The 19,463-nt window shown below is 53.9% G+C and overlaps 1 protein-coding gene across 4 annotated transcripts in view; it reads right to left on the reverse strand.

Moving 5' to 3' along the window:
• Positions 1 to 19,463, reverse strand: part of GDPD5 (glycerophosphodiester phosphodiesterase domain containing 5) — an 86,515-nt gene that overhangs the window by 27,840 nt on the left and 39,212 nt on the right. For all 4 annotated transcript variants that reach the window (XM_043907451.1, XM_043907469.1, XM_043907441.1 and 1 more), the window contains one exon: positions 12,763 to 12,939. In XM_043907451.1, coding sequence (XP_043763386.1) covers positions 12,763 to 12,879 — 117 coding nt within the window. In that variant the 5' untranslated portion in view covers positions 12,880 to 12,939. The remainder of the gene's footprint in view (positions 1 to 12,762; positions 12,940 to 19,463) is intronic.

The raw sequence follows: 19,463 nt of genomic DNA on the forward strand, positions 1-19,463 counted from the left end.
AAGCCCTCTCGGGTCCACCGGACAACCCTCTTCCTCCTCCTCAAGGCCTTCCCCATCCCAGCAGGGATTCCATCTCCTCAGAGCTTCCATAACTGTGGCACCCCTGTCGGTTATGACACAACCCTTGCAGTTCTAGAACTGTCCCACTGTAGGTCAGTAACTCCCCCCCACCCCCGCTATACTGTAACCACCTTAGAAGTCTGGGTGGTCTTCATATTCCCAGGGTGAGAGGCAACTTAAGATAGATTTGATAGTGAGATGGCAGAAGAAAAAAGACCCTTTCTCCATGCTGGCATGAGTATGCCCACCCAGGAGAGATTTCACTCTGGGTTTACCAACTTACTACCCGCTCCAAAGAGGAGCCCTTGCTTTTCTGTGAATGCCAAGCCAGCAGTAGTGAGCGGCCCTCTGTCCACAGAGATCACTCTCCCTCAGTAGGTATGAGGCCTCTGGCCAGAGGACAAGGTTCTGAGAAGGGCCCGGGTGATGGGGGAGCCTCAGCTGATGATGAGTCCTCTCCCAGGCCAGCAGCATGGAGGTCAGTAGGTGGCAGGAGCAGAGGAATAGTTCCAGGGACAGAGACAGGGAGAGACCGGCCACAGGTGCCAGCAGGGGATGTCCTTGGTGACATACGACGCAGGACCCAGGGACAATTCTGACAGGTGGTCAGGAAGACTGCGGGTGTCAGGAGGGCCCACAGCAGACAGGGGTTCTGAGTACTAAGGGTCACTGTTCTCACTGGGCTGGATCCCGACAATGGGGCAGGAAGGATGGGGCGAGAATGAGGGGCTGCCCCTCCCTACCCCTGGAAACGCACAGTGAAGCACTAGGAATATCAGAACCAGGCATGAGCTGGGCTTGGGGGCCACCCAAGGTTGACAGTACTGGGAGCTGAAAGCCAGAGGTCCCATGGCCACAGGGAGCCTGTAGATGGGGGTGAAGTGGCTCTGTCCACAGCAGGTCACTCAGAACAATCAGAGGAAAAAACTGAATGGCAGGGGCTGGAAGAAAGGGGAGGAAAGGCCAGGAGCTGGGGGAGGAAGTGGCCTAGGGAGAAGTTCCACTGACAGAGAGGCTCCAGCCACAGGACTGGTCCTTGTCTGGGCAGGTTATAGGGGAGGGGCCTGAGCCAGCCCCGCCTCCTGACAAGCCAGCCTGGCTCTGCTCCAGGGAGGGTGCAGCCACTGGCCCTCCATCCCCTCCCACTGTCTGCACAATGCCCGGGTATTTATCCCCATCTCAGAGCAAAGATCCCAAATCTCAGAGAAGGGCAGCCACACATACGGGCTGAGCAAGTTGTAGACCCCCAGCACTAAGAGGCGTCACTCACATCATGGTCACACCATTGACGTGCATGTTTGTCATGACAAATTTTCCACAGGTAATGGTCAAAAGCCCTGTGGAAGGAGTACCCTTTGCTTATTTGCACAGAGGCTCCAAGTGGGTAAGTGGTGGTGAGTCAGAGGTTGAGCAACATATACAAGGTGACCAAGTAGAGGGGGAGTGGAGGTAGGAGGCAACCCTCTGCAGCTCCCTTGGGAACCAGCCCCACACAGCTCTCCCCAAAACCCACCTTTGCCCTCTGGGACACAAGTGTGATGATCCCAAACCCCGCTCAGCTCCCTGAGATTCCCTTCTCCTCTCTTGCTGGGGCCCATCCCCTAGGCCAAGCCTTCTTCTCCTTCAGGAAATCCTCCCATCCCTGCAGCCCCCAAGACCTCCCTTTCTTTTTCCTTTTTCTTTTTGGTCCCGCTGCATGGCACGTGGGATCTTAGTTTCCTGACCAGGGATCGAACCCATGACCCCTGTGTTAGCAGTGTAGAATCTTAACCACTGGACCACTGGGGAAGTCCCAGGACCTCCCTTTCTTCGCTGCTTCTGCACAGACTCTTGGTACCCACCAAAGTGACCTGGAAAGAAGCCAGGCTCAAGAGGGAGACAGACCTGCCTCTGCCACTTGGGCAAGTTACCACTGAGCCTTGGTTTCCTCCCCTGTAAAAAGGGAATAACATCTGTACTCTGGAGGGTTGATGTTAAATGAAGTGATGTACATCGAGCGGTACGCAGTAGGTGCATAATAAGGGGCAGCTAGTTCACTGGGCTGCAGACTCCTTCCGGGCAGGGATGGCTGAGGTATCTGTGCACCCTGGCCCACAGCCCTCGGAGCACAGTGGTGCTCAGACATGGTGTGAGGAGCAGAAGAAGGTGTGGACATGGTGGGGATGCAGGGAGGCCTCAGGGCCACCAGTGGACAAGGACATCATCCAACTCTGGGTTTATCCTTAGGCAAAGCCTGGGGGCCCCTGGGAACCAAGGGAAGGAACTCTCATTGTGACACCCCAGCCCCTTCCCTTCCAAGTCTAGCAGCCGCCTGAGAGCAGGACAAAGGTCAGGTGATTCCTGACGGGCTACAGAGGCACAGGGAAGTGGCTGAGAGCAGCCGGGGAAGGGGATGGGTGAGCTCTGGCTGTGGACAGGCAGGCAGCTCCCTCCCTGTATGGGGGTGGCTGTGGGGGAGAATCCCTGGGGCCCCGACCCCGTCCTGTCTCCTCCACTCTTGGCCCCACCCTCCCTCCATCCCACACCTGGGAGCAGTGCACCAGTTTTTCCTGCTGGTTGTCACGTCTTCTCCTCATCCCTCTTATCTCTGTCCCGCCTGCAGCCTTCTGCATTCAGAGGAGACCGTGCATGCGGAAACAGCTTATTAGCAGCTGGGCTCACAGGGTCACACAGCGCTGCAGCAACAGACCCCAGCCTGTGCAGGGCGGGTGAGCGCAGGCCATGCTGCTGCCGGGTGCTGCCCACCCCAGATTGTGCCCTGGGCCAGAACACACACAGACACTGCTGTGGGTGCACCCCTGGGGTCCCCTAGGGTCTGGGGCACCTCCAAATAGAACCTGGAGTCTCAAATCTGCATCAGGATGGCACCTGAGTGGGAGCTGCCTCCCTGCCCTTGGTACCACCATGGACTTCAGACTCGCACTTGGAGGCAGAGCTGTCTGGCAGGACCCCTATTCCCTGTGTGTCCCTCAGGACAGAGACTGGTCTGTGGCCCCCAGGACAGGCGCGCCCCTGCTATGGCTCCCACAGCTCCAGGGATGGAGTTTGAGTTCCTGTCTGCATGCTGCGTGGCCCTCCTCTGGGCTGAGAGTTCTTCCTTCGGAGACAGCGGCCGGACAGGGGCAGGGCAGAGTCCTGTAACACTGGGTGAGCGTCCCAGACAGGCTGCCTACTAAATGGTGGCCTTGGAGAAGACACTGCTTTATCTTCCCCAAGCACTGACCTCCTATTCTGTAAAATGGGGATGGCAGTGTTGGACAGAAGTGCCTGGTGATGGTAGGGTGTCAGGAGTTGCTTTTCTTGCCTCCATCCCTCCTGAAGTCTGCTCCTCAGCTGCTACCCTGCCGCCAGTTCTCTGATACCACCCAGAACAAGTCCAGCCAAAGGGCAGGAACACTGGGGTCAAATGACCAGGGTACGGGGCAATATAATCAAGAGCTGGGTTTTCATTCCCCGCCCTCCTACTGCTAGCTGTGTGGCCGTGGGCCAATCGCTCAGAACCTCACTCAATCCCCAGCTTCCTCCTCTATTCCTGAAGATGACATCACCTCTACCTCATGGGAGGGCTGCCAGGCCTGAATGTGACTACAGATGTAAGCTGTAAGTCGCCAAATCCACGATCGTTCCTATAATTATCATTTCGTGTCTGACAGCCCTTTAATTATGTGAAGACAGTGATCAAGTCTTCCCCGCCCCCTGCTCTACATCAAATTTCCCCAGCTGCTGAGGAGAGCCAAGCAGATCGCCCCTTCCCAGCCCAGGGCAGGTGCCATGGTCAGGGGGACGCAGAGGTCAGGCTCAGCTCTGCAGGTTGCAGTCCTAGGAGCTGGCACAGATGGAGACCCTGACCTGATCTGACACAGCAGCTGCCCTATCTGGGCTCACAGCACCATGTGGCCGCCCCGGAAGACAGAGCCTTGCAAGAGCACTTCATAAAGCTGGGGGTGGGGCACTCCTAGCAGCTCTCTACCTGCTCCATCTCATCTCATCTCATCCTCTCTACAGCTCTGCAAAGCAGCAGGAACAGTCAGAGGAAACCAGGGCTCGGGGAGGGGAAGTGGGCTGCCCAAGGTCACAAGAGGCAAACGTGAGCCAGAATTCACACCCAGGTCTGGGTGCCTCCAGCTGCCTCAACTATCCCAAAGAAACAAGAAGCAGGACCTGTAATTATCCTTCTCTGACCAAGGAGGAAAGTCACAGGCAGTGCCAGAGGAGGAGCCTTGGAATTTCAGCATGAGAAAAGATTTCAGAGATCATCCTGCCTCATCCACTAAACGGAGAAGGCAATGGCACCCCACTCCAGTACTCTTGCCTGGAAAATCCCATGGACGGAGGAGCCTGGTAGGCTGCAGTCCATGGGGTCCCTAAGAATCTGACACGGCTGAACATCTTCACTTTCACTTTTATACATTGGAGAAGGAAATGGCAACCCACTCCAGTGTTCTTGCCTGGAGAATCCCAGGGATGGGGTCACACAGAGTTGGACATGACTGAAGCAACTTAGCAGTAGCAGCATCCACTAAGGGTCCAATTAAGAACAGGAGAAACTGAGACCCAAAGACAGGGAATGGCCTGGAAGGATGGACACAGGATGAATGCCAAGTAAACCAGTACACAGAAAGGTTGGAGAATTCAACAGATGATATTGGGACATCTGGACATCCTTTTCTATTAGACTCCTACCTTACACCTTACACCAAACTAAATTCCACCATCTCCCTCCACACCCAAGCCACCACTCTCTTCCAGTCATTCTATACACATACTCAGCCCTGGACACTGGGAGTTAAAGCCTGGACTCCATGATAAGCAATCTGCACAGAAGACTGACCAGCCAGCAGGCAACTTGAGTACTAGAAACCAGCGTGGTGAATGGGGCAAGCATGGGCTGCTACAGAGCACACTGCCAGTAATCGGGGCAGGGATGGTCTGGAGGACTTCCTGAGGAAGAGATGCTTATAGCAAAGTTGAAAAGAATGAGCTTTTTGGAATGACAAAGTAAGGGAGGGTGTGGAACGTGCAAAGGCACAGAACCTGGTGGCTTTTGTTTGGGATAACTGGCTTCTGGCAGGTTTATAAAAGCTTCATCAGGACTTCCTTGATGGTACTGTGGCTAAGACTCAGAGTTCCTATTGCAGGGTGCCCAGGTTAGATCCAAGGTTGGGGAACTAGATCCCAGATGCCACAGCTAAGAGGTCACATGTTGCAACTAAAGATACCATGTGCTGCAGCTAAATAAGTAAATAAATATTAGTGCAGCCAAATAAATAAATATTGAAAAAAATCACTAAAAATCAAAATGAAATTTCAGAAAGTTTCCTCTATGTAAGAGTATTAACTTTTGTATAGATTATCTATTTTTTCTTATTTTATCAGTTGACTTTAATTTTGGTTTTCATGTTTTTCATATAAAAAAATTAAATTTTTATGCAGTCAAATCTATCCCTCTTTTCCTTTATAGGCTTTTGCCTTTGGTATCATGTTTAGGGAAGGTGGCTCGTGATTATATATTTAGCTCATATTTTACACTGATAATTTCTCATTGTTGACACTTAAATCTGTAGTTCACCTATCCATCTATAGCTCCATATGTGTGTATACGTGTATGGAAAGAGGTTTGAAAGCCTTTCCTCTAAAACATGAAGATGAGAATTTCTTTTACTTTCTATCTTCCTGAGTTGTTTGAATTTTCTCAACAAATATGCTCTTCCTAAATAGAAGAAAAAAAAAAAAGAGCTTAAAAAAAGAAAAAAACACATTTTAATCCATCTGGAATTTCTTTTGATTTGAGGTAAGAGGCAGGGATCTAATTTTACTTTCACCAAATGGATACTTCAGCTGTCCCTGTTCGGTTCGTCATATCTGCAATAATTTCCACGATCGTCTACCACACAGCACACTCTCAGATGTGTGTGGGCTGTTTCTAGGTTTTCTAGTCTGTGATTCCCGTGTGCTGGTTCCGCCTGGCACGGCTCCTTCCGCGTGGCTGAGCTCTGCCCCGGGTGCCACTCCTGTGGTCCCGCCTCCGCTTCCAGAGAGTCCAGCTGCGTCCTTAGCACTACGCAGCCCTATGCAGAGGCTGGACAGCGACTGAGGGGTACCTCCCCGCCGAGTGCGTCCACCTGCAGGCTACACCTGGGGCACACCAGCTCCTCCCATCATCAGCCCATTTCATCCTCATCGAGTTCCTAATGGGGAGATGGGTGAATGTCAGCTGGGAAGGGTGTGGGGGAGCTCCCAGAAGAGAGAGCTGGGCAGCCCTGGCAGGATTACTCTGGCTCTGACCCAGGAGATTTGGGGGAGGGGGCAGCCTGGGGCGGGTTGAGCTGGATGCCAGCATTAGGGCGAGGAAGGGAAAGGGATTAAAATCCCCACCCCCAGCCAGCTCCTGACAGTGTAAGAGGCTGGATTCATCTTTCTGGCTACAGAGAGCTGGGCAATTAGGCCTCTGCCCTCACTTCTGCCGGGGAGCACTTAGGAGTGGCTCATTAGGCAGGAGAAACCCGGCTCAGCCTAGAGCACCCGCTCCCTCCCGACAATCCCGAGGTTGCATCCGGTGCGGAGACAGAAGAGCTGGGGGCCCTTCGGAGGGATTATCCCTACGCCCGGCAGAGGGCGCTGCCGAGGCCACAGGGTGGTGCGTGGCCACAGCCTTTTGCGGATGCCCATCGCCTCCCACCCCATCCATGCTCCCTAGGCACTCAAGGTGGTCAAGGAGGTCATGAACAAGAGCTTAACTGTCTCCCCTGGGGTGCAGCATGACTACGCCAGGCACCCCTTCAGTGTGGTTTAGGGAGGGGCAGCGGTGTGTGAGGTGGGGGGTGGGGTGGTTCCCGAAGGCCAGAGACAGCCTGGCTTTAATTACAGCGATAAATCCTCAGCTCCCTGCACTGCAACAGCCTCCGCCAGCCTCTCCTCTCTCTCTCTCTCATGGATGCAATAATATCATCACCCATTTTCTTATCCTCATGGCAACCCTGGAAGGTTCACAGGATTAAATGGGTCTTATCATCTCCAGTTTAGAACTGGGAGAGCTGAAGCTCAGAGGGCTCCTTTCTGACCTGTTGAGTCCCTTTCCCCCAAAGCACTGGAGAAGGGAACGGCCGTCCCTTTAAAAGTTTGTAGGGAGGACACGTTTTCCCCACTGGAACAGTGGTCTGTCCTGTTCAGGTGTCTGTTATCTAACTGGACTCGTGGGGCATGAGTTTGTACCTCCACCTAATTCACAAGCAGGCTGAGGCCCAGAAGGGGTCTGCCTTTGCCTGAGGTCACTCACTATGTCGCTGGAGAACGCAGGGCGGAGTTCAGGCTGCAGCCTCCTTAGCCAGGTGCATCTGGCTGACTCGAATCGCACCCCAGAGCCCATTCCCAAGGCTGCTTGCTCCAGGGAGCCCACCTTGATTCCTGAGTGAGAGCCATTCTTCCTCGCCCTGTATGCCTGTCAGAGGCCCACAGGGTGTAATAGGACAGGAAGGCAGGCAGCTGGGAAACTCACCCCCTCCTCCTACCTACTGGCAGAGCCTGACCCCAGCCCCAAGGGTGGCCTGGGAGGTCCCTCAGCTGGGTTAGCTCTGCTCCCTGCCAGACACAGCCAGGGGCACTGGAATGCAGTGTGTACCCACACTCTCCAGACCTCCCAGTGCTCCTTGGGGTGCTCACTCGGGACTCATCGGGGGGCTAGTGTGCCCACCCTAACTGGTTTCCTCACTTGCTCTTCAACTCACCTGCTCAGTCATCCTCTCCCTCCATGCCCAAGGCCCTCCTTTGAGAAACAGTCACCACCCACCTGGGCTGCCCAGGGCCCCGGGTGCTGCTGCGGGAGTCCAGGGGAAGGGGAGAGGAAGGGAACGAGGCCTGACTCCTTTGTTTGAAGTGGAGACTTCTTAGAGGAAGAGACATTTGCGATGAGCTTTGAGAGACAGAGACGAGAGAGAAGGCATTCCAGGCAAGGGGGACAGTAGAGCAGAGGGTAGTGGTGGAGGGGGTGTGTGGGTGAAAGGGGGCGGATGGATTCCCCCACGGCGGGTGTCTTCCTGCCATGGCGGGAGGGGCTCCCATCAGAAGAGGTAGGCAGTGGCAGGCCCGGGGAAGGGGATTTATTTTGTCTGTGTTCTTCCCCCACTATACTACTCCTGGACTCTACTGAGACCACAGCCGGTCTCATGCACCCCTGGGCGCAGCATGGACTCCTGACCCCAGGAACGGCCTCATCCAGCCAGGCAGAAGTCATGGAATGATGGGAGGCATCATCAACACTCTCTTTTGCAGCCAGTCAGCTGATGACACTGTCTAGGTGTCTCTAGAATCCCTCCCTTAGCTGCTTCTTTGTGGACCCCTCCCCCTAGTTGAGGCCTCAGCCTTCTCTCTGGCTCCCTGCCCTCCCCACCTCCACTCAAGGTCCCTCAGCACTTTCTCCACGATGGAACCAGAGTGGTCCTTGCACAGTCTGAGTCCGACTGGGCCTCCATCTCCCAGGATGGGGTGCAGGCTCAGGTCCCCTTGGCCATGTGCCTCCCCTCCTTACATCGGGAGCTGCACTAGGCCAAATTGCTTTCAGATCCCAAACATAAGACACTGCTGTAACACCCAGCTGTCCTGCTTTCCCCATGCTGGCACGACATGACAGCTGACTCTCTCTGACACCAGCTCAGACAAGCTTTCCTACCCAGGATGTCCCTGGCCTTGGCAATGATCACCCTGGGTGGTCTGGACAACAGTTCTGGTCTGCTCCCCACCTTCGGGGAGGCACCAGGTTTGATATACTCAGGGCAGGTTCGTTGATTGACCAATGCATCCCAGACAAGACTGTTTGGAGTGAACAGGGGAGAAGGCACAGGACTGGGGCAGCAAGCAACTCCTTGGCTTGAATAAATCACTTCCTTTTCCTGGAACCACATCCATACAATGGATGACGTCAAAAAAGCTTGAAACACCCTTGAAAAGGCAAATGTAGAAGTGCAAGAGTGTTGACTGTCACTGTCTGTCTCCTTCAATGTCTCAGACTGGAAGTTCCTCCAGGCCTCTGACCTATATCCCTCTTGCGACAGTGAATCTGGTCTTGACACTGTGCTGCCTCCCGCAGATGCAGAGTCTTCAGGGGGCCCTGTGGGGATGGCCTGAGAACCGTCTTCTGTCCTATCCTGCCCTTAATTGGCAATATTAGAGTAATGAGTCACAGACAACAACCAATTAATTACCCCAGTTATAAAAAGCTTCTGCTTCCCCTTCCTAGCTGTCGAGTGAGCTGGCCTCCTGCTGCCAGGCTCCTCCACTCCCTCGGTGTTGGCAGGAGGGAGAAGATGCAATTTCGCCTCTCTGGTCCTCAGTTTCCTGTTTCCTTATTTGTTAAATGTGTGTGATGGGGGGAGGGTTGGAGGAGCTGGGAATGTGGAAGAGGGGCAGGAAGGAAGGGGAACAGCCTGGATGGAGAAAAGGGGATGCCTTCCCAGGCTTCCAGCCCCCTCCTCCACCTCCAGGATCTATTCCAGTACTGTGGGGTCAGCTCTTAACCAGGGAAGCACTGAAGGTGCCTAGTCTGGCGTTCAAGCCACTCTTCAACTTGTCCCAAATGCTCCTGGTCCTGTGCTCTTTCTCTCTATCAGGCAACCTCCCAAGTCCTCCCCGTCCCCCTTCTTCTCCTTGAGGGAGGAAAGGAACAGGCCGAGCTAACCCCGTCTTGAAAAAGAAGGAAACTCCGTCTTGCACTTGCAGTGAGCTGTGGACCATGTGCCTGGGAGCCATGGGGATAACATACCTATGGCCCAACTGGCCTCCCGGACTGATCAACACCAGATTCCATACCAAGATTTCCCGCCACCAAAAAGAACGTAATAATCTCCTGTGTGGTCAATCACCTTTGTAATCTTTATGGCCCCCATTGGTGTAGGCTACACTGTATAACCAGCTGACCCTTCTGACTATGAATCATGGCTGTAACCTGATTGTATCTCCCTTTAACACTTTCCAGGCTAGGTTTAAGGAATTTGGGGATGTGGGCTTCAGCAGTACACTTAAGGTATGTAAGGTTGGGGTCCCTGACTAAAGAGGAAACTCTGCCTTGGACCCGCTGGTGTAATAAACTGCACTCCACTATCCATGTTGTCCTTCTGAGTGAGTTTGTTTCCCGGAGCGTTTGGCTATAACATCCTTGCAAGCTCTCCTTTAAACACACCCAGACTCAAAACTTGCCTGTCTTCCTGGCAGCCTCCAACTTCTTAAGATTCTTGCTGCAAATCTATCATGGACTCCAGGTGGGACAGGGCTTCAAGCCTTGATTTCTCCATCCATAATCAGGGCACAACAATTAAACATGCCCCACCGGGTGTTTGCCATGCCGCACAATCAATGGGGCTGTGCTTGTTAAGAAGTCATCCGCTCCCTGCACACAACACGTGCTCGACAAACTTAACTGTTACTCTCACACTTCATCCCCAGCCTGAGGACGAAGGCTTCCGTGACTCACCACTTGTCTGTCACCTCATCTCACAGATGAGGCCCAAGAGGGAACTGACCCTAGGTTTCCCGGACTTGGAGACACAAGAGGCTCCCCCAAGAGGTCCTGAGGGGGAAATAGGGGTGGAAGGTGGTGGTAAGGGGTGCCCAAAGGAGGAGGGGAAGGTGAGGATGAGGCCCGAAGCTGGACCCCCTTCCCCTGGCGGAGGCCTCTCCTCCACCCCCTAGACCCCAGGGGTTCTCCTTTACCACCCAGCCTGCACATCCAGGGCTCACTCTGGGCCTCCAGCTGTTCAGCAAAACTTAGGTTACAGTTTCTCTGCACCAGCCCTGACTCTGAGACACTGGTCCTTCACTGAGTCAGGCCAGGAGCCCATCACAGTCCTGGGGAGGGGCTGGGGAGAAGAGAGAAAAGAGTGGGCTGAGGTGGGAACCCAGGAAGTGGTGGGGAAGCAGGAGCTGACTGGGGAGGGGTGGGGTGGGCGGGGAGGCTCGGGTTGCCTGAGGTGAGCCCAGCCCTTTTTGCAGAGGCCCTGCTACCTGCAGCTGCTGCAAACCCTCTCCCCTCTCGCTGCCAAGCTGGCTCCTGGCCTGCAGCCTCCTGCCATTGCCCCATACCTGGCACCCAGGCCTTGGCGTGTATGACGCCTATACCTCTTGGGCCCCCAGTCAGCTCAAAACTGGCCTCACCCACCACTTCCCCCAGTCTGGGCCCTGTGCTGGCCCCAGCCAAGACCCATCACTTCCTGACTCCACAGCCTGTGACTGGCTGGCCCTGGGCCCACCAAGACATATGAGGTGCCCCATGAGAGCGGCTTCCTCCGGTGTCTGATGGCCAAGCACTTCCTTCTTAGGAGGTGAGCCATCCTTCTCCTCCCTTCCTCAGCCTCAGCTGTCTTCCCACTCCACCCCAGCCCCGCTGAGAGTGCTTGACCCACACCATGCGGACCAGATCTGAGCTCTGCCCCTCTCCAGCTCTGCGACCTTGGCCTGGTCACAAGGTCCCTGGCTGTTGCCCCAGGTGGGACATGGTAGCGATGACATCTAGCTCACTAGCTTGGGAGCAACAGGGGTGGCTGTGTGTCCAAGCTCAGCTTAGCACCCGGCACACAGACAGACACACCTGGGCGCCAGCGAACTGCGAGCTCCTGCCTTCCTGACACATGGAGGCCCTGCTGTCTTCTGTCCACCGTCTCAGGAAGAAGAGAGCTCGGAGCAAAGCAGAGAAGACAGCCAGGCTGCCCTGGGCAGGGCTCTCCTCTCCCTTGCCTCAGTTGGGTGTACTGTCTCCTGTGTGCTTGAGTGGGGTCATGGCAGTGAATCAGGCCAGGTGCCCACCAGGTGGTACCTGCTTCTCACCATTTGAGGGTGATGAGCCCAGGTTCCCGTCTCAGTCTAGCACTCTGTCCCCTTGTCCCTACCATCACAGGCAGGGAAGGAAGGCAGACAGGCGGACAAGCTTCTCCAACCTCCACCTGCAGGTAGCCCAGCGATGCTTGGCCTCTGACCTCCGCCCCTGGTCACTCCAGCCTGTTTTGGGACTGGCTGATTTTGGAGGCTGGCCTCTTTGTTCAGACAAGCAGGAGAGAGGAGAAAGTTGTTTTTCAGGCAGCAAAGCTCTTAGATAAACACCATTTATCTCTCTCTCCGTTCCCTTGTGAAGGAATTGGGTTCCTTCAGAGATGAAACTAGATCCACTGGGGCTGATGGCACCCCGGGGACGGAAGTGCAGTGTGAGATCTGGCTTGGGGAGCCGGACTCTGAGGAGGCTTTCTGTATCCGGCTGAGCACCTGCTGCCAGCCCTGGCAGGCGTGTGTGGCTCAGGTGACTGGGCCCTGGTGCCAGGCCATGGCCCTGCCAGCTCCCAGGCTCCTGAAGGCCTGGCCCAGCTCCCCACCCTCCCCTTTGGCCACCTGCCTGCTTGCCTGCCCGTGGGGATCCGCCAGGAGGCTGAGAACTTCTGCTCACCGAGGGGGGAACATCTCCCTCTTGGAGCAGCCCACCCTGCCCAGGGCTCCACGAGCAAGCCGGCCCCCACACCGTCAGGAGGGCTACACCCATGACAGGATGGCCTACTTGCTTGCCCATCTAGTCAGGTAGAGTTGGGAATTTCCACAGGCCCACTTTACGGGAGAAACTGAAACCAGAGGGCCATAGAGCAGAGACGGAGCTGAGTCCCCGCCCCCAGACCCCGGGCCCCGCCCCCTTCCCGGTCCTGGTCCTTTGGCCCCGCCCCCAGCACGGCTCACCGGAGTGGTGTCATCATGAGAACGCTGGTAGCGCTTCCAGCGGCAGCCGTAGATGCCCGTGAGGCAGGAGAGGCAGAGCTGCGGCTCATAGTACTGCAGGGGCTGGTGTCTCACCATGCTCGTGCCCGCGGCCCTGGCGCCCTGCCTTCAGGCGCCCATGGAGGCCCCCAGCTGGTCCTGTGGGAGGAAGCAGAGGTCTGTGAGGCTGGGCAGAGCTGGGGCCTCAGTCCCCACACAGCAAGTGTCACTGTGACCTAGGTCAGGGAGGGTCAGCCTCCGCTCAGAGCCCTGGTGGGCCCTTGTCTCACTTGGAGTCAGAGGCCCATCCTTGGCAGTCCCCTGCCACCCACCCATGACCTAGTCAACCAACAAAAATCCCCTAACCCATTAGCTGTCACTCTCCTACTCCCACGCTCTGGCAACCTAATCTACTTTCTGTCTCCATGGATTTGCCCATTCTGGACATTTCACATAAACTGCACCATATGATATTGACCTTGTATGTTTCACTTTTTTCACTTAATGTTTTCAAGGTTCATCCACATTATAGCATGAATCAGTACTACATTTCTTATGATTGGGAACTATTTAGTTGTATAGATAGACCGCTTTATCCATTCATCAGTTGATAGACATTTGGGTTGTTACCTCTTTTTGGTTGTCATGAAAACTCTGCTATGAACACGTTTTTGTGTGAATGTATTTTTTTATTTCTCTTGAGTACATACTTTGGGATGGGGTGGCTAGGTCATAGGATAACTCTATGTTTAACTTTTTGAAGAACCGCCAACAGCTGTTTTTCAAAGCTGCTGTACGATTTTACATTCTCAAAGTCCGGTCAGTATCATCCCCATTTTACAGGTGAGACTTCGCAAGCTCAGAAAGGTCTAGCCATTTGCCAAAGCTCACACAGCAGAGTCTGGCAGTCTGGCTTTAACTTGAGGGCTGGAGAACTATAAGTGAAAGTGTGAGTAACTCAGTAGTGTCCAACTGTTTGTGACCCCATGGACTGTAGGGCCCACCAACCTCCTCTGTCCATGGAATTCTCCAGGCAAGAATACTGGAGTGGGCTGCCATTTCCTTCTCCAACTCATGACCAAATTCAACCAGCCACACATTTTTACACAGCCCACAAGTTAAGAGTGGTTTTCACATTTTTTAATAGTTGGGAGGAAAAAAACCAAATCAAAAATATATTTTGTTCTGCGAAAATTATACAAGAGTCAAATTTGAGAGTCCATAAATAAAACGTTTTATTGGAGACCGCACCCTCCTTCATTTATGTATTATCTATGACTGCTTTGAGTATAACTGCAGAGTAATGACAGAGACCACAGGGCCCACAAAGCCTGAAGTACTTTCTGCCCTGCCCAGCCCTTTACAGGGAAAGCCTGCTGACCCTGCCACCACACAGCACAGTGGCTCATGACCCGGGATCATAAGTGCAGCATGTGGCGGAGGGAAGAAAGGGTGCCGTGGGCTCTCAACAGGGACAGGAGGGTCAGGGCACGCTTCCCAGAGACCATGCTGAGCGGAGGCCTGTAGGATGAGCTCCCTCTCTGACTCCCCAGGGGCTACAGCACAGGGGCACTGGGCTTCAGGCCCACTGACGACTTCCACACCTGCGCCTTACTCAGGGCCTCTGCCCAATACCCCACCACCCCCACTCCCCAAGTGCTAGCCTCGGCACAGGGATTACAGCCTCCACTGTGAGTGCAGGGACGGATTAGGAGCTTGCTGGGAATATTGACTGACCTGCAGCCGCCTAAGTGCTGGGAATTGTCTGGTGCAGCCTGTGCCTATGTCTCCCTGGGGAGGCATGTGGACACAGAACAGATGCTGGGGGCTCTCCAAGCTGAGCCGAGTCCAGGGCTTGGGGCAACAGTATTGGATGGGGATGCTGCTGCAGTCAGCTTAGCTCCCCCATGGGGTTGGGGAGGCCGGGGGTGGGTCAGCAGGTAGGAGACCCTCTCATTTTTTCTTTATTCCTCTCTAGAAGGAGTGTGTCAGGGTGGGAATTCCCTGGTGGTCCACTGGTTAGGACTTGATGCTTTCACTGCCAAGGGCCTGGGTTCAATCCCTGATGGAGGAACTAAGATCCCACAAGCCACGCAGTGCAACCAAATAAATAATTTTAAAAAAAAGGAGTGTGTACTTATATACAAACCCCCACATCCACAGCCTTCCAGAGGGGATAAAAGAGCAGAATCCACAGCCAGGGAACCATATCTTATGCTGTGCACCCCCAGATGAGGACCGCTACTGTCAGGTTGGCCATCACACTTCCCCAGGAATGGGGGAGACAGCTAGTATATGTAGAAAGAGGCCTGGATTCATCCTGCCTTGGCCAATGAGTGGCCCTGCAGCCAGAGCCACTCAGGACTCTTCCCTGAGCCTTGGTTTCAGCTTTTGTCTTGACTTCCATAAAAAGGTCAGATGCCTGGGGGGTAAGGGAGAGCCGGTGGCAGGGGCCACAAGGCTGCAATGACAGAGGTACAGCAGGTGGGCATTCTGCACGCAGGAGCCCTGCCCTCACATTTCTTTCCCAGGACCCCCCTGACCCCGGGACCAATTCCCTTGTGTCCTCTGCTCCCCCACCCCCCACGACAAGCATTACAACCCACCCAGGAATGGAATTTCCATTTCAAGTCTGGCAAAGAGGGAAGTAGAACTGCCTGCACCAAGGTCTCAGCCCAGGACTTGACTGACCGGGGCTCTTGGAACTGTTCCCCTCTCACCCCCCACCTGCCATGAATTTTCATTCTATTTATTCATAACTGCAGGGGTACCTCTGAAAGGCAAACTTCTTTTTCCTTTGCACATTTTCCTGGGGCCATCAAGATTGCCAGCAGCTCCTTGCTCTCTCCGGGGGGGCCACCCAGACCCACACTGGCACAGTGACCACCTCACCACCCCTAATGTGACTCTAACATCCCTCAAGGCCTTTTTCTCACCAGATCTTTGGCCACTGCCCAGGTGTCATCTCTCCTCTGGGTGGAGAATCCCTGTGGTGGCCCTGGCCTGGCCAATCTAAGCTCTCACCTGCAGTCAGAGATCTTCCTAAAAGACAAATGACCAGGATCTGGCTCCTCCAGCCTCACCACTCCAGAACTTGCTGTCCCTTCATCTGGCTAATGCCTCCTGACCCTTCGAGTCTCCGCTCAGATGTTACCTCCTCTGGGGAGCCTTCCCTGAGACCCAGGTTGGGTGAGAGGGCTCCAGGAGTCCCTCCTCCCTCCTGGGCTGCCTGTGGGAGCACAGATGACATGCCTGCCTCCCCCAGGGAACAACCTGAGTTGCTCCCATCTCTCCAGTGGCAAGCACAGGGCAGTCCTGGGGGCTTCCCTTTCCTTCTGAAAGGGCCTGGAAGTTCTGCTAACAAAGACATGCTGCCCAGACCCTGAGTGGTTGGGACAAGTCCCCAGAGACCAGATTCTCCACACCCATCCCCCTCCTGCCCAGACTAATGGCATCACTTTGCACCAGTTGGTTCTCCAAGCCACCTCCCAGGGCTGTTGCTATCAGCCAAGTTCCAAAGAAATCTCCAGCCTGGAGCCCTGCTGGCTCTGGGACAAGAGAAAGCCTTCACCTCTTAACCTGAACTTCCACAGCATCCTGTTTGCACAGGGAAGGGAGTCAGGAGGGAGATGGAGTGAGTGTCTGCTATGGAGTGGGTGAAGGATGTTGGAGGTGGGCATACCTCCAGGGGCCTTGCCCATTCTTATACCCTGGGAATGCACCTCACCCACTCCTTGGCTCTTCATCCCTCCCCCCGACTGGCTGGTGGCCAGGCCCTCACTGCCCCCAGGCCCTGCTGCCTCTGGTCCCAGGTCTGCTTGCTCTCCTGACAGTGGAAAGAGTCTCAAGCCAGATGTCAGCGCCTGGCTATCAGCCTGGTCTCCTTCTACTGACATGCTGTGTGCTTGGAGACTTATTTTACCTATCTGAGAAATGGGCAGTAGATAGAACAGCACAAAAAGGACCCAAGGTTACAATAAAAAGGAATAAGACACTGATACATGCTATTAATACAATGTGAATGAATCTTGAAAACATTATGCTAAGTGAAAGAAGCTAGTTATGGAAGGTAGAGGGGGTGGTTTGCAGGGCACCGTGCTGAACATCGTACCTGTGTCATCTTCTGATGACAACTGTCCAAAGGAGAGCTGGACAGTCTTCTTTTACAGGTTAGAAATATGGGTCCCAAGTGAATGGAGGAATAGGGTTCATCCTAATAATGGACTATTACCCGGCAGTAAAAATAAATGTGGGAGAACCGTGTTTGATCCCTGGGTTAGGAAGATCCCCTGGAGAAGGGAATAGCTACCCACTCCAGTATTCTTGCCTGGAGAGTTCCATGGACGGAGGAGCCTAGCGGGCTACAGTCCATAGGGTCCAAAAGAGTCAGATATGAATGAGCGCTTTCACATTTCACAAAAAGAAATGAGCTATCAAGCCATAAAAATACATGAAGGGACCTTAAAAGCATATTGCTCAGCGACAAAAGTCAATGAGAGAAGGCTACATATTGTATGATTTCAACCATATGACATTCAGGAAAAGGTAAAATCATGGAAGTGGTAAATGGATTAGTGGTTGCCAGAGGTTGGAAGTGGAGTGCACAGGTAGAGCAGTGAAACTATTTTGTATGATACTGTAATGATGGATACATGTCATTACACATTTGTCAAACCACAGAGAATATATAACACAAAGAGTGAACCCTAATGTAGACTGTGGACTTCAGTTAATAATATGGTATCAACACTGGCTCATCAGTTATAGCAAATGAACCCCCCTAAGATATTAATACAGGGAAAACTGTGGGGTAGGGGAAGGAGAGTATGTAGGAACTCTGCATTTCTAATCAATTTTAAAAAACTCTCACAGGGATTCCCTGGTGGCTCAGATGGTAAAGAGTCTGACTGTAACGTGGGAGACCTGGGTTCAATCCCTGGGTTGGGAAGATCCCCTGGAGAAGGAAATGGCAATCTACTCCAGTATTCTTGCCTGGAAAATTCTAATAGATATGAAATAAGTAAAAATAATAATAATAATAATACAAACTCTCACCAAAAAAATCATCTAATAATTAAATATGTATACATGCTAAGTTGCTTCAGTCTTGTCTGATTCTTAGCAACCCCGTGGCCTGTAGCCCACCAGGCAAGAATACTGGAGTGGGTTGCCCTGCCCTTCTCCAGGGGATCTTCCCAACCCAGAGATTGAACCTATATCTCCTGTGTCTCCTGCATTGCAGGGGGATTCTTTACCACTGAGCCACAGGGGAAGTTCAATAATTAAACATATATGTATTTAATTTAAATATCTATATCGATTGATCGATAGATAGCTAGATCAATAGATCTAGTCCTAAGAGATTACATGATTCAGCCAAGACCAAACAGCTAACCGTGGAGAAGACAGCATTTGCAGCCAGGGCTGCCAAGTCTAAAGCCCAGTCTTTCCAAGGCACCAGCCCTAGATAGAGGGTCTGTGTGTCCTCATTTCTACCGCCCTCCATGTCTATGGCAGCCATAGCATGTGTCACTGAGAATTGCACCTCAAAGGGCCAAGTTCAATGTTTTGGTTGGCACCAGGGCAGCAAGGGCACAAAGTGGGGCCAAGAAACCTGAGGAGGAGAAAGGACTCCCCCATCCTACCCCACCCCACCATGGGCTCAGGGCTGGGAGTGGCAGAGACCTGATCTCCCCTTCCAGCAGCCTTCCAGGCCCGCAGGGAAGGAGGCAGGGCATACACATGGAGGAGGAACCATCACCCCTTCTCCTTGGCTACGGCTGCCCTCGCTGAGTGTCAACCCCAGCCCAGCCCCAGGGCTGGTGGGCGGAGACAGCTGTCATCAGCAGGCTGGGTGACCTCCACAAGCCTCTGGCCTCAGCTTTCCTGTCTGTATCAGGGGAGAGTCTAAACCACATCCGATGATCTCTAAGGGCCTCTTTAACACTCAGCTTCTAAAACCTTTTAACCACCTGCTCTCTCCTCATTCTCAGGAGATAAGCAGAGATGGGGTTGCTCCTGGAGGATGGAAGGACAAATTCCCCAGTACTTGTCTGGTCTGATGGGGAAGAGCCTCCTCCAACCCCAGGAACCACGGTTGGAAGTCAGGAGCCCACACCTGACTACAGCAGTCAAGATGAGGATGGAAGCTGCAGGCAGGCCTGTGACAAGGTGAGAAGCCTGGTCATCCTGGGCCCCATCTCTGCCCAGGAGCCGCCACCATCTTCGACAGGAACCCAGGTATAGGTAGTCATGGCCTGGATAACTCACAGTGACAACCCCACACCTGACTTAGAGTGAAACCCAAGGGGTAAATGGCCCAAGGCCATGGGGACTCCTGTCTGTAGTGCTTGGGGAACATGGCCAGGGAGCAAGACCAGGGCCTCCCTGTGGTCCTTCCTCACTGCATGCCCATCCCCTGTTCCCAGTGCAGCTGCACCTGGGAAGCCACCTTAGCTCGGGGCCCCTCCATCCATCTACTCATCTCAGTGCAGCAGCCCTTCCTCCAGGAACCCAGCCCTGCCAGGTCAGGGTCTCTGCTGGACCCACAGCTCCTGTGCTTCCCCCAGTGGCACTGCAGGGCAGCTTCCTGGAGAGGGTGGATGTCAACAGAACTCAGAAATAAGGGATGACTTATAGCACAAGACAGGTCTTGCTAGGCGGACAGCACAGGGAAAGTGTGG

The sequence above is a fragment of the Cervus elaphus genome, chromosome 1, assembly GCF_910594005.1.
Source record: "Cervus elaphus chromosome 1, mCerEla1.1, whole genome shotgun sequence".
Taxonomy (NCBI): Eukaryota; Metazoa; Chordata; class Mammalia; order Artiodactyla; family Cervidae; genus Cervus; species Cervus elaphus.